Below are 14,646 nucleotides of genomic sequence, written 5' to 3'. Positions count from 1 at the left end.
TTTGCATCATCAACCCTTAAGTTGACATTTAGCATCTTCCTGTTGTGAAACACAGGCCAACAAACAGCAGTAGTATCAGCAGTCCCAACAACTGTCACTAATAGAATCATAGTTACTTTCATATATTACCTTATAGTGGTTGCAAATCTCAAAATATCTTTTATGTTCATCACTATGTCAAAGTTGCAATAATTAGACCTGTTGGACCTTATTATTTAGTACATTAATAAAGAACATATTACTCTTTTCCCATTTGTTTTATTTTGATTACTATATTTCAATAAAATAAATTTCCTTTGTAATCCAACATATTCTATTTTATTCACTTAAAAACATTATTCTGAGAAGGGACCCATGGGCTTCACCAGACCACTGAAAGGGATGCATAGCACAAAGCAGGCTGCAGGAAACCCACTTATCCACACAGCCCACTCATGTACAGAGAATGTCCAGTCAAGCTTCCCATCTGGACAAAAGGCCTACAGAGACACAGACCCGGCAACACACCAGTTTAGGCCGTCCATCAACTCTCCAGGCCTATCTTAAATCAAGGGACAATGAAGGCACAAAACACATGACAAAAATCTAGAGCAGGTGTCATAAACTATGTTCCCAGGGCCAAATCCATCTTGCCACTTATTTCTGTAACAGCAAGCTAAAAATGGTCTTTAGAATTTTTAAATGTTTGAAGAAAAAAATCAAAATAATAATATCTCATGACAATGAAAATTATATAAAATTCAAATTTCAATACCCATAAATAAAGTTTAATGGAACACAGCCACACTCATTCATTTACATATTATACTAGATGCTTTCACACTACAATTGCAGAGCTGAGCAACAGCAGAGTTGAATAGTTGCAAAAGAGACCATAAATAGTTGCAAAAGAGACATTCAAGACATTATCTATTTAAAAAATGCTAGAAAGCTATAACATCAAAACAAAGAACAAGAAAGAACTCTTGAATAAATTATGAGAAACCAAGAGTTAGAAAATGGATGCTTAAAAAAGACATAATTTATAATAGCCTCATCAAACATCTAGCAATAAACCTAACAGAAGGTATGTAAGATACCTACAAAGAAAAGTATCATATACTGTTGAGAGAAATTATAGAGGACCTAAAGATTAGACAATTCAATATTCTAAAGATGTCAATTCTTTCCAAAATGATCTACAGATTAAATGTATTCCCAATGAAAATTCCACCAGAATTTTCCACGGAAAACTAATTTTAAAATTTATATAGGGCTAAGAAAAAGCCAAGACACTTAAAGAAGAAAAATAAGGTGAGAGGACTTGCTTATCTGACATCTAAACTCACTATAAAGCTGCAGTAACTAACATGGTGAGCTCTTAGGGGAGGGCTAAACAGATAAACCAGCAGAAGAGAATAGAGTGAAGAAACAAACCCACTCAAACACAAACATTTGATTTTTGAAAATGGTGACATTGCAGACCAGTGGAGGAAAAGACCATTCTTTTCCTTCAGTGAATGGTGCTGGAACAACTGGGTATGATAACAGGGAGAAAAAAAAAAAAAAAAAAGGTAAAAAAAATTTATTACCTCTACCTCACAGTTATACAGATACAAAAATTAGTTATGGTGACTATAAGCCTTTGTGAAAAGCAAAACAATAAATCTTTTAGAAGACACTACAGAAAAATATTTTTATTATCTCAGGATATTTAGATAAAACACATAAAACACTAACTATAAAGAAGAATAAATTTGAATACATTAAAATATAAACTTTTAATCAAAAAATGCCATCCTGTAAAGCCACAAAATAAGCAGATATCTGCAACAGATAATACTCAATGAAGGGCGGGGGGAACCCTTATAATCCAAAATAAAGAACTACAAATCAAGGGGAAAAAAAAAAAAATCACAGACAAACCAGTAATACGAAGACAAAAAGACCTGAACAAGCACCAAAAAAAAAAAAAAAAAAAAGGAAATCCAAATGGACAAACACAAAAAGGTGCTCAATCCCAATAGCAGTTAAGAAAATATAAATGGGGTGCCTGGGTGGCTCAGTTGGTTGAGCGTCCAACTTCGGCTCAGGTCATGATCTCGCGGTTTGTGAATCCGAGCCCCGTGTTGGGCTCTGCGCTGACAGCTCAGAGCCTGGAGCCTGCTTCAGATTCTGTGTCTCCTCCTCTCTCTGCCCCTCCCCTGCTCATGCTCTGTCTCTCTGTCTCTCAATAATAAATAAATGTTAAAAAAAAATTTTTTAATAAAAAAATATATAAACTAAATTACAATGAGAAACTTCACCAGGTGATAAAAAATAAGATGGATAATAATATCACATGTGGAGTAGCAGAAATACGGTCTTTCATATATACCTCTGGGAATAAAAATTGGTAAAACCACTTTGGAATACAGTTTGGCATTAAGGTAAAGGTATAGATGCTTATACTCTAAGACCCAGAAGTTCTACTCCTAGGTAAATACAGAACACACGTGCAACGGACACAAGTTAAAGAATGTAGCAGCACTGCCTATAATCTCCTATAACCTATAACCTCTACCAACAATGAAATCTAGTATATTCAATAATGGAATACCATGCAGCTAAGAAAATAAACAAGTATACACCACAACATCTATGAATCTTGTAAATATAATGTTGAGACAAAGAAGACAGAAAAGAACACATACAGGGGTGCCTGAGTGGCTCAGTCATTAGGCATTTGACTCTTGATTTTGGCTCAGGCCATGATCTCACAGTTCCTGAGTTTGAACCCCATGACGGGATCCACACTGACAGCACAGAACCTGCTTGGGATTCTCTCTCTCCCTCTGTCCCTCCCCCTCCTCCCACATGCACACACACACACACACACACACACTCTCTCTTTCTCTCTCGTTAAATAAATAAACTTAAAAATCATCTTTAAAAGAAAAAAATACAATCACTATCTTATTTCTATAAAATGTAAAAACAGGCAAGAAAAAACTGTGTTCTTTAAGGATGACAGCATCAGCAGTAAAACTAAACCTGTAAAGAAGAGCAAGGAAGTGATTATTAGCATGCAAGTTAGGTCTCTAGTTACCTCTAGGAGGAAACAAGGGGTTATGACTGAGAAAGGAGGCATCAGAGGCTTTGTGCGTAATGTTCTTTCTAGACTTGCAAATTGTTGGCTTGGGTGTTCTATTTTTAATCAGCTGTGATACTGTACATTTATGTTTCATGCACTTGTGAGTAAAGAGTCGGGCTATAGCAAGCCTACTTAGGAATAATGCAGGTGTCCATCTTCTCACAGTACTGTTTCTTGGAATCTACTTAAGATTAACTGTAGAATGTTCTATCTGCCTAATTCCTGTATAGGATTATACATGGATCAGGGAACCTTAAGTGGGTATGAAGAACTGGGGTCTGTATGACTAAAAGAGTATTAAAAATTGGGGGGAAATCCAGGCTACAGTTTCTTAGTGTCAAGACCTTGGTTCTTGTCCACAGCAGCCACACATGCCCCAAAGGGCAAAAGAAGTTATATACTTGGGTAGCTGAGAAGCTGAAGACGATGTACCTGCTGCATTATCTGTCCTGTATCCTTTTATAAAGCCAGGTATAAAAGTAGCACATTAAATGATGCCTGGGTGGCTCAGTCCACTAAGCGCCCAACTTTTGATTTTGGTTCACGTCATGATCTTGTGATTCGTGGGCTCCAGGCCCACATCCAGCTCTGCACTGGCAATGCAGAGCCTGCAAAGTATCACATTAAAGCCTATTTGTGTCTTGTGAGTCTCACTCCCCACTCAAACCCATCTCTTGGTAATGTGTTAAAATTCACAATTAAAAAAAATTTCACGGGCGCCTGGGTGGCTCAGTCAGTTAAATGTCTGACTTCAGCTCAGGTCATGATTTCATGGTTGAGTTTGAGCCCCTCATGGGACTCTGTGTAGACAGCTCAGAGCCTGGAGCCTGCCTCAGATTGTGTCTCCCGCTGTCTTTGCCCCTCCCCTGCTCTCTCTCAGTCTCTCTCTCACAAAAAAACATTAAAAAAATTTAGAAAAAAAAAATTTCAAAAAGAGAGAAAGAGGCAAGAGAGGCATAGATACTAGCTGTTATGGGTTGACTGTGTCCACCCCCTCAACATTCTCTTGATGAAGTCCTAACCTTAGAATGTGGGCTTATTTGGAAATAGGGCCATTACATGTGTAATTGGTTAAGATGAGGTTCCTAGGGTAGGTTCTAATCCAATATGACTGATGTCCTTATAAAAGGATTAATTTTGGGGTGCCTGGGTGGCTCAGTCGGTTGAGCAGTTGAGCGTCTGGCTTCGGCTCAGGTCATGATCTTGTGGTTTGTGAGTTCGAGCCCCGCGTCGGGCTCTGTGCTGACAGAGCCTGGAGCCTGTTTCGGATTCTGTGTCTCCCTCTCTCTCTGCTCATCCCCCGCTCGTGCTCTCTCTCTCTCTCTCAAAAATAAATAAACATCAAAAATAGAAAAATAAATAAAAGGATTTTAGATACAGATATATGCACACAGGGAGAACACAATTCAAATATGAAGGTAAAGATCAAGGTGATGCTTCTGGAAGCCATGCCAAGGAACACCAAAGACTGGCAACAAACCACCAGAAACTATGTGAGGGGCATGAAACAGACTCCCCCTCACAGCCCTCAGAAGGAACCAACCTTGCCAGCACCTTGATCTCAGATTTCCAGCCTCCAGAGACACAAGACAATAACCTTCTGTTATTTAAGTCACCCACTTTGTGGTACTTTGTTTAGGGCAGTCCTAGCAAATTCATCCAAGCTTTAAGCTGTAAATCACTAAGGTTAGTTGAGTTAGCTGTAAATCACTAAGGTTAGTTGAGTCAGCAAATCAAAACCCTTAAAAATTGTGACCTAATTTGAAAAGGTTTTGAAATAGACTACATTGGGGCGCCTGGGTGGCGCAATCGGTTAAGCGTCCGACTTCAGCCAGGTCACCATCTCGCGGTCCGTGAGTTCGAGCCCCGCGTCGGGCTCTGGGCTGATGGCTCAGAGCCTGGAGCCTGTTTCTGATTCTGTGTCTCCCTCTCTCTCTGCCCCTCCCCCGTTCATGCTCTGTCTCTCTCTGTCCCAAAAATAAATAAACGTTGAAAAAAAAAATTAATAAAATGAAATAGACTACAACCCATTTCAGAAATAGAGACAACCAAAATAAAAGCAATACACTAAAACAGTTCACGTTAAATGACTAAAGTTTTTTAATATGTTTTTTGACCGTGTAGCCAAGGTTTCCTTGATATAAGCAACTAGATCTCAAATGCTGACTATACTGAGACAAATAGGACCCCTGATAAATTTCTCACACCCACTCCTGTCTGGTTTTTTGATATGCCAACTTAATCTTACTTTTTTGGGTATTTGCTCACACTCCAGTTTTACTTCCCATTTTATTTTCTCTTCTTGTGTTTCTTCAACTTCTGTATCATCTATTTCATCATCGATTCTGTAGCAAAAATATCAAATAATACAAGAAGGGTTTTTCAACCTGGAAATGGTTCATACCACACCATTAAAATTCACTGCTTTGGCTTATCTTCTACTTGCCCTCAAAGGAATTCCAAATTCAAATTCTACTCCAAATACTCCAAGAACAAAATTACAGAAGCAGTAAATGTCAACATGTGTTTGTAAGTAAAGTACAAACCTGAAATTTAATGCATAACCTTCATGTTCTAGTATTAGCAGCTATAGAAACCACCCATTCATTCATCCATCATTCCATTCATTCAACAAATACTGAGTATCCACCATATACCAGGCTGTAGGCCTTAAATCCTGGACAATGAAAAAGACTTTGTCCCTGCCTTGTGAGAACTTTCTATATTCTTGGAGAAAAAAAATAAAGCAATTTCAATATAGTCTGATAAGCATTGGTACATATATGAAGAACACTTAACCTACATTTGGGAGCCAAGGGTTTTCTATGCCTCAAAGGTATATAAGAATTAGCTAACAGGGGTGCCGGGCTGACTCAGCTGGAAGAGCGTGCAACTCTTGATCTTGGGGTCATGAGTTTGAGCCCCACATTGGGTGTAGAGATTACTTAAAATAAACAAACACGTAAACTTTTTAAAAAGTTAGCAAACAAGGAGGAACGTAAGGGAGAATAGTATTTCAGGTAAAATGCACGGTTTCCTTCAAGGTCAGGAGAGAGCCTAACTTATAAGCAAGTGGGAAGATAAAAAAGAAGTTGTTTCCAGATTCGCAAGGACTGAGAAGCTGAACATGCAGAGATGTCATCTGAGACAATTACTTGAGAATATTCTGGCAAAGCTAAAAATGAAAGATGAAGATGGGAAATATAAGAAGCTGGTGAACAAAGATGCCAATGAAATTTATGGGTAAAGCTAAATAATGGCTTATACTATAAATACAAGAGACTGAAAGCAATTGTTGTCTGGACAAGTAGTGACTACTGAATAAAAGCTTAAGATAGGAGTTACATGCCTGGTAAAGGTAAGGACTAGGCAATGTGTACATTCTCAAAAAAACGTGTTACAAATGGAATGCGCAAGAATGTGAAGAGTGGCTCTGAGCTTCTTTCAAACTTAGGAGGAGCTCAGGCTTCACAACTTAATCCAATTCAACAGTTTACCACTGATCTATCCCCAGTTAGAGCCTCAAAATTTCTTCAGATAAGACACCAAGTTTGAGCCTTCTACAGGAGCCATTATTACAAGAGCCAATAAGCCAGATACTGTGAGCCTTCATTGCTCCAGTTACAGTAATGAAATATTTCATGGAGTAGGAGGCAACCTCCCCTGAGGCAAAGCAATAATGACAGTAATGACTACAAAAGCATTAACAACAGCAGCGGCTAACACTTGCATTATGCTTTCCCTCTGCCAGAAGCTATTCCATGCATATTACCCACATCGCAACAAACTTAAGACACACAGACCGTTTCACAGACGAGAAAACTGAATTACAGAAAGCTTATAAAACTTCCCACAGACCTAGTTAACTGGAAGAGTTGAGATTGGAGCCCAGGCAGGCAGAGCCAAGTACCTATTCAACATATCCCCGTGGATTGCTACCTGACATATTTTTAATAGAGCCAAAACTGAACTCTTGATCTACTCCTCTTGCTATTTTCAACACCAACTCTACCCTTCTAATGATACCGACCAAAAACCTTGAAGTCAACATAGACTCCTCTCTCCTATCCCCATCCAATCTGTGAGAAAATCCAGTTTATCTTCAAAATATACCCATATTTGGCCACTTCTTGCTACTAAATACTATGATCCAAGCTTCTCTTGACTTGTTACATTCTACTCTCAACACAACCAGAATGACCATGCTAAAATGTCACCCTGTTGAAAACCTTCCAATAGCCTTTCATCTCATTCAGGGTAAAAGGCAAAGTCATTCTTAGGGCATCTACAAGTCCCTACATGATCTGCCTCCCTGACCCTATCATGCGTACCTCTAGAGTATTACTTCTCTTCAACTCCTGCTACTCCTGGCCCCTCTGCTCCAATGACCCAATCACACCATGTTCACTCCACTTCAGGACTTTTATACGCGCTTTTATATTCTCTCTGCTAGAAATCAATCTTCCTCACCTCCAAGTCCCTACTCAAATATTACTCATGGATGATATCACTGAGGCTTTAACTATCGTCTTTAAAACATCTACATTCTCCCGACCATCCCATCCTCACTTCCTATCATTTTCGTTTTCTCCCAGGCATTTATCATCACCTAAAACACTATCTATTTATGTACTGTGAACCAAGAATATAAATCTCATGAATATGGAGATTTTTATCTCTTTTGTTTATTTATTGCTATAGCCCCAGGGCCTAGGATGTCTCATACGTGGCAGGTGCTCAGTACACGAGTAATCCCATCATAAAATTACTAGCAAAAAACCCAGAAACCATTAAAGATTAATTCACCTGACCTTACTTAAAACAAACAAACCTTTATGCAATGAAAATAAAGCCATAAGCAAAGTCAAAAGACAACAAATTGGAAGTAAAATATCTGCAGACCAGAGATCCTAAAATTTTAAAGAGAAAGACCAACAAAAACAGTCAAAGGATATGTATGAACAAGGAACAGTTCACAGATGCTCTCCATACTTCAATACCATTCTCCACCTAATACTTTGGCAGAAATCCAGAAGTGTCTTTTATGTAGTTCAGTAAAATCGCTTCTCGGCCTTTTGGCTAAGATCAAGTGTAGTATGTAGTTCAGTAAAGCTTTTGTGACTAGAATCTTTTGTCCAACACATCTTCAAATCGACAGACCCTATTGTTTTCTTACATGCAGCTATTGTTTTTGTGATGATTCACCTTGCCGAATTCTCTTTCGTATTTCAATAGTCTATTAACTGGTTCCTCTTGTTTTCCTTTGTAGATGATCACCCATCTGCAATTAATTAGTGTCTTTGTCTCTTTTCAATATTTATAGATCTTATTTTAGTCACTTGGCCTTAGAAACGTAGCAATGAAATCAAATCATGGCTCCTGAAGTAAGACTGGGTAACTTAATCCTAGTTTTGCCACTTACACTGTGCAATCTTGACAAGTTATTTATCCTTTCTCTGCAATTTTCTCATCTGCAAAAATAAGGATAGTTCTTTTCTTCAAGGTTAAGATCAAATGACGTATTTCATGTAAAGCACTAAATAAAACTCTTGATGGTAGCCTGAATTAAGGTAATAGTTTTAATTAAGGTATTTGAGAGAGACGGGAACAGATTTGATATCAGAAGGTAAAATCAACCAGAATAAGAGATATATTGACAACGAGAGAAATAAAGGAACAAAGGACTGTGTGTCACAGTTTCAGCTTAGGAAAATTGGAAAAAATACATTAAAAGCTTAGAAGTTGGCTTTTGCATTTCAAACTCAGTAAAAAAAAAAAAAAAAAAAAAAGTAAATTAGTATCTGCGTGTAAAGAAACTACACTATACACGTCTCTAAGAATGAGATCAATAAACTAGCACCGTCTGGCCAGCAGTGCCCCCGACTTTCTCAACCTAAAGGAAATGTTACATCTCAAAGGTGTTTGCTGATTTATTACGGTCTTCAGGGTCTTTTGAGGCAAATCAATGCACTAAAGGCAAACTATTCACCCTTCACTGCTTAATGAACTTAGGGTTTCGGTTTTTTCTACAAGAAAAAAAAAAAGCGGTTAGCATGTGTCAGTGAGAAATGACAATCTGTCCCCTAGGAGCTGATGGTCCGATGGAAGTAGGAGTACTTTGGGGACCCACTGGGTTTCTAACCTGGTTCACAGGGTCAGGAGCGCAAGGAAAGGGGAGCATCCTGGGGGCTCCCTCGACCCCCCTCGGTCGCCGCCTGGACCCCTCCGGTCCCCTCAACCTCAAGCAGGGTCCCGGCCAGAGCCGTGGCGGCTTACGAACGGATCCCCACCTCGGGCGTCCGGCCCCGCGGCTTCGGAACGACCTCTCCACGTCCGACCCTCGCGTCTGCCAGGCCAACCCCACGCGCTCGCTCACGCACTCCCCGCGCGACCCCGCGGCGTGGCCCACGCGCAGCCCCAGCGGCCTCCGAATAGAACCAAAAGGCGGAACACAGCTGAGCACCTGCGACCAAAGTAGAAAAAGATGCGGAATCACCTTTCATCAGAGTCCGTGGTCGGATTTTTACCCAGGGCCGGGTTGGGGGGCTTGGAGAAAAGATTCTCAAAATCCATCACCCTCACAAGGACCCGGCAGCTATAAAGTAACAGCCACCGCGTGAGGAAAAGGGACTCAGTGCGGCTCACTGGCCACAAGTCGCCCCGCGCATGCGCCGCCGCGTCCCCGCGCAAGCCCGCTGCCTCCTGCTCATTCGCGGTTCTGCGCACGCGCCAGTTTAGGTGTATTCTTTTTCCGTTCCCTTTTTGATCTGTTATCCAAAATGTTTACTAGAATTTTTAAACTGAGTCCTTGGGATTCTTTCTTTCACTTTCGTTGGGGGTAAGTGGGCATCCCAAGTTGGAGAGAATTGTGTCAAGGCAGGAAAATAGAGCATATATATGGGAGACGGAATTGTTCAGTTTTGCTTACTACAACGCCGGGGGAAGAGTGGCGATTGTGGGAATAATGAAAGGAAGGCTCAATCTGTAGGTTAGCCAATGACCTCGAACATGACTCACTCCTATTAGTGAGAGTCTGTTTGATTCCTAGCGTGAATCAGAGTCCGCTTCCCATACAAACGAAGGAAAGTTCTTTGAAGCCAGACATCTTATTTTCCCCTGTAGTTTCACAAATTCTTTATAACACTTCTCCCTTCAAAAGGTGGAGCCTATTCCCCTCTCTTAAATGTGGACTAGATTTAGTGACTCCTAATAAGTAACACTGTTAGATGGTGCCTGACTTCCGAGGCCAGGTGGTGAAAAGCATCACTCTTTCTGCCTTAGGCTCTTGAATTACCTAGCTGAAGGAAAGTCCGTCACCATTTCATAAAGTACTCATGCAGCCTGTGAAAAGCCAGCCATATGAGTGGCCATCTTGGAGCTGATCTGCCAACGTGACTCCAGCTTCAGGAGAATCTGGAACAGAACCACCCCAACTAAGTAGCTCCTGGATTCCTGACCCACAGAAAATATAAGAAGATAAATAATTATGTTACTGGACTCAGGTCTTTGGACCCAGCCATAGTAGAAATGAGGCTGGACCCAAAATTTAAAAGCACAGGCAAGGCTTTATTATGAGGGCAACAGCTACAGCTGGAGAGAGACAGGTAGTGACAAAGGTGTCAAACTGGCTCTCTGAACAATAGTCAAGGGAACTTTTTTTTCCCTACATGTATTTATTTTTGAGAGACAGAGCACAAGTGGGGAAGGGGCAGAGAGAGAATGAGACGCAGAATCCAAAGCAGGCTCCAGGCTCCGAGCTGTCAGCACACAGCCTGATGTGGGGCTCGAACTCACAAACCGTGAGATCATGACCTGAGCCGAAGTTGGACACTTAACCAACTGAGCCATCCAGGTGCCCCTCAAGGGAACTTTTAAAGGGACTGAGGTGGGAAAGGAGGGATGTTTAAGCATGTAGGGGTGAGGAATTCCAGGAAATTTGGGGCACAGGCCCAGTTGACAAAACATGCTTCATACATATGTTCTGGGTGTTGTCTCCACTTCTGGGTGCATTTTTTAGCATTATAATGAGGGAAAAAGTCAGTGAAAATAAATTTGCTGCCCATCTTATATCAGACTAGTCTGAACCTGGTCTAGTCTTGTTCCTTGGCTGGGGCTGTGCAAGAAAAAGCAGTAACAGCTCACGGGTTGCTCTGCAAGAGAAGTGTTAACAGCCATGTGGGAGAGTTCCGGGTGCATAGGGTTTTGTTCCCAAGGTCCCTGTCTCATTTATGTTTTAAACCCACAAAGTTTTGGAAAAATTTGCTATGCAGCAATAGATAAGTGATGTCCCTATCATTATAAAGCAGCTGGCCTAAACATTTCTACTCCTAGGTATATACACCAAAGAATTGAAAACCGGGACTCAAACAGATATTTGCATACTCATATTCATTGCAGCATTATTCACAAAAGTGAATAAGTGGAAACAACCCAAGGAATGGATAAATCAATTGTGGTATATACATACAATGGAATATTATTCAGCCATACAAAGGAATAAAATTCAGACACATGCTACAAATGATGAACCCTGAAAACAGTATGCTAAGTGAAGTAAGTCTGCCTCAAGAGCATAAATTACTGGGGCACCTGGGTGGTTCAGTGGGTTAAGTGTCCAACTTCTGCTCAGGTCACGATCTCACGGTTCGTGGGTTCAAGCCCCATGTCAGGCTCTGTGCTAACAGCTCGGAGTCTGGAACCTGCTTCGGATTCTGTGTCTCACTCTCTCTCTGCCCCTCCCCCACTCATGCGTTGTCTCACTCTATCAAAAATAAATGTAAAAAAAAATTTTTTTAAAGGCATACATTACTATGTTTACACTTATATGAGGTATCTAGAATGGGCAAATCACAGAGACAAATAATAGATTAGAGACTTTCGGTGCTGGGAGAGGGGGGAAATGGGAGTCATTGCTTGATGGTTACAGTTTCTGTTAGGGGTGATGAAAAAGTTTAGAAGCAGACAGTGATAGCTGCACAGCAGTATGTAGTTAATGCCACTGAATTGTCACTTCAAAATGGTTAAAACAGCAAATTTTATATCATATATTTTACCACACACACAAAAAAGCAACTGACCTAATAAGATGTTGGAATGGCCTCTTGAGGACCAGTCTCAGTACCAGCTAGATGCAAAGTACGTTTTGTGGACATATGCTATAAATCAGCAATCAATAATATGGTGCTATTTCTCCCATAGTCAGGATTCGTGGGTCTGGGAGTCAAACCATGGAAATGGGAGTGGACCCTTCCTTTATCATCTCTCTGACATCCTAGTAAAATTTTTGTGTTGTTGTTGTTGTTGTTTTGTTTTGTTTTAATTTTTGCTTCTAATCGCTAAAACTTTGGGTTCTACTGGTCAGCAGAGTTTTTCAACCTCAACATTTTGACATTTTGGTTTGAGTAATTGTGGGAGACAGTTCTGTGCATAATAGGATGTTTAGCAGCATCCCTGGCCTCTCCCCACTAGATGCCAGTAGCACTCCTTCCCCTGTTGGCACCTTTATAGTTGTTACAATTTTTGTGTGCATTAGGGGTGGGGATGATTGTCAAAGATAAACAAAGCCAGGCATTAAAGTAGCAATATTTTTATTCAGTTTTTATTCAGAGAAAGAGCTGAGCTCCAGATTGTGCAGGGGAGACTGGGTGTTTTAAAGGGACAATGAAATAATGTTTAATTCAATTTACATGAAATGTTCAAAAAGGCAAATCTTTAGAGACAGAAAGTAGATTATCAGTTGTCTGACACAGGTGTGGCAAGACAGGATTAATTGTAAATAGGCACTTGGGGGAACGGAATGTTCTGAAACTGAATGTTGGTGATAGCTGCATAATTCGGTAAATTTACTAACAGTCATATAAGTGTACACTTAAAATGGGTAAATTTTCAGGCATATGTTTTAATATCAAAAAAGCTATTTTTTAAAAAATAAAGGGAAAATGAGAAGTGGGCTATCCAAATTAGCTACAATAAAACCTAGGTAAAATGGTTTACAATAAATAAGGTCCTGAGATTCTAATCTAACTCCGAATGTTAATTGTTACTCCCGACAAAATAGATCTACTTTTCGAATGTTTACTAGTAATGTATTATGTCGAAATGTGGCTGATGCCCGCAGAATTATCTATCAGTGTGTAGGTCTTATCAATGGCTACATTCACCTTAAAAAAAAAAAAAAAAAAAGTGCTATTTTTTTTTTCCTTTTTAATGTACATATCCAATTTTTTTTCGTTTTAAAATTTAACCTACTAATTGCGATTGCTTCCGAATACACTGCATTTACGCATTAGCCAGATGCATTTATACCACAAAGTCATGTATCTGAGAGGATTTACCATTAAGTCCATCATTTCATTACAAAACAAGGAACTTTCCTTCGGAACTAAATAATTTACTGAATAGGCCAAAACATTGAGTTATCATTAAAAAATTATTTCCAGGGGCGCATGGGGGGCTCAGTCGGTTAAGCATCCGACTTCAGCTCAGGTCATGACCTCAGTCTGTGAGTTCGAGCCCCTCGTAGGGCTCTGTGCTGACAGCTCGGAGCCTGGAGCCTGCTTCGGATTCTGTGTCTCCCTCTCTCTCTGCCCCTCCCCTGCTCATGCGGTCTCTGTCTCAAAAATAAAAATATTTTTAAAAAATAAATAAAAATATTTCCAAAGGTCACACTGTTCATAAGTATGAAAACATGTGACGGCTAGTTTTTGTGTGTGTTTATTATTGACAGAGAGAGTTAGAGCATGAGCGGGGGAGGGGCAGAGAGAGAGAGAGGGAGACATAGAATCTGAAACCTCCTCGGAGCTGTCAGCACAGAGCCCCGGCACGGGGCTCGAACACACGGACAGCAAGATCATGACCTGAGCCAAAGTCCGACGCTCAGCCAACTGAGCCACCCAGGCACCCCTAGTTAATACATACATATATATAAATAAAATATTCGTGTATATTTCCAGATGGAATGTTAATGTTTTTACTATATAACTTAAATCTGATTTAGTTTTGTTTTCTTTTATTAACTAATAATCAGGTAGGTAAATTTAGTATTAACTATCAGAAGAAGTCACATGTCAACCCATTTTTCTCACAACTCATTCCCAAGCACTAAACATTACAAAAAGATAGGTGCTACTTTGTAAGAGAATGTACATTTCCCCATTATTTAAGCGACCGAAGTGATTTTTTTTTTTCACTCTACCCGCGAGTTCTTTATCACCCCACCCGACCACGCCGCAGAAGGGCTTTGAGGGCCTGTTTGTTAGGAGGCGTCTTGAACCAGACTTCCGCCCGTTTCCCCGCGGGCTTTCACAAGACGGGCCGAGAGGGCCCGAAGAAGGCCCGACGGGCCTCCTACCCCGCCCAGTACTACTCCAGGCGCCGCCCGGCCGCTCCAGCTAGCTGCCGCCTCCGCCGTTCACTGAGAAGGATGGGAACCCGCCCCTGGAGGTGATTGACGGACTGCCTCCTCCAATGGCCAACGCGTTCGGCTCCGGCGGGCCGGGCAAGGGCCGCGGCACGCGGAGGAATCTCTCCTGCCC

The 14,646-nt window shown here is 40.7% G+C and overlaps 1 protein-coding gene and 1 pseudogene across 9 annotated transcripts in view; one reads left to right on the top strand and one right to left on the bottom strand.

The window, feature by feature from the left end:
* Positions 1-9,866, bottom strand: part of ZC3H8 (zinc finger CCCH-type containing 8) — a 31,201-nt gene extending 21,335 nt beyond the window's left edge. For 6 of the 9 annotated variants that reach the window (XM_045446867.1, XM_045446870.1, XM_045446871.1 and 3 more), the window contains exons 1-2: positions 9,609-9,787; positions 5,361-5,457 (exon numbers count right to left, since the gene is read on the bottom strand). In XM_045446867.1, the coding sequence (XP_045302823.1) occupies positions 5,361-5,457; positions 9,609-9,685 (174 nt within the window). In that variant the 5' untranslated portion in view covers positions 9,686-9,787. Of the gene's footprint in view, positions 1-5,360; positions 5,458-9,608 lie in introns of all 9 variants that reach the window. The other 3 variants (XM_045446874.1, XM_045446875.1, XM_045446869.1) reach the window with 2 other exon arrangements.
* On the top strand, positions 8,172-8,277 carry LOC123581809 (annotated as a pseudogene).
* Positions 9,867-14,646: the final 4,780 nt, after the last annotated feature.

This window comes from Leopardus geoffroyi, chromosome A3 (genome assembly GCF_018350155.1).
Source record: "Leopardus geoffroyi isolate Oge1 chromosome A3, O.geoffroyi_Oge1_pat1.0, whole genome shotgun sequence".
NCBI lineage: Eukaryota > Metazoa > Chordata > Mammalia > Carnivora > Felidae > Leopardus > Leopardus geoffroyi.
The sequence above is the reverse complement of the archived record's forward strand: the minus strand, read 5'-3'. Positions and strand labels throughout refer to the sequence as shown.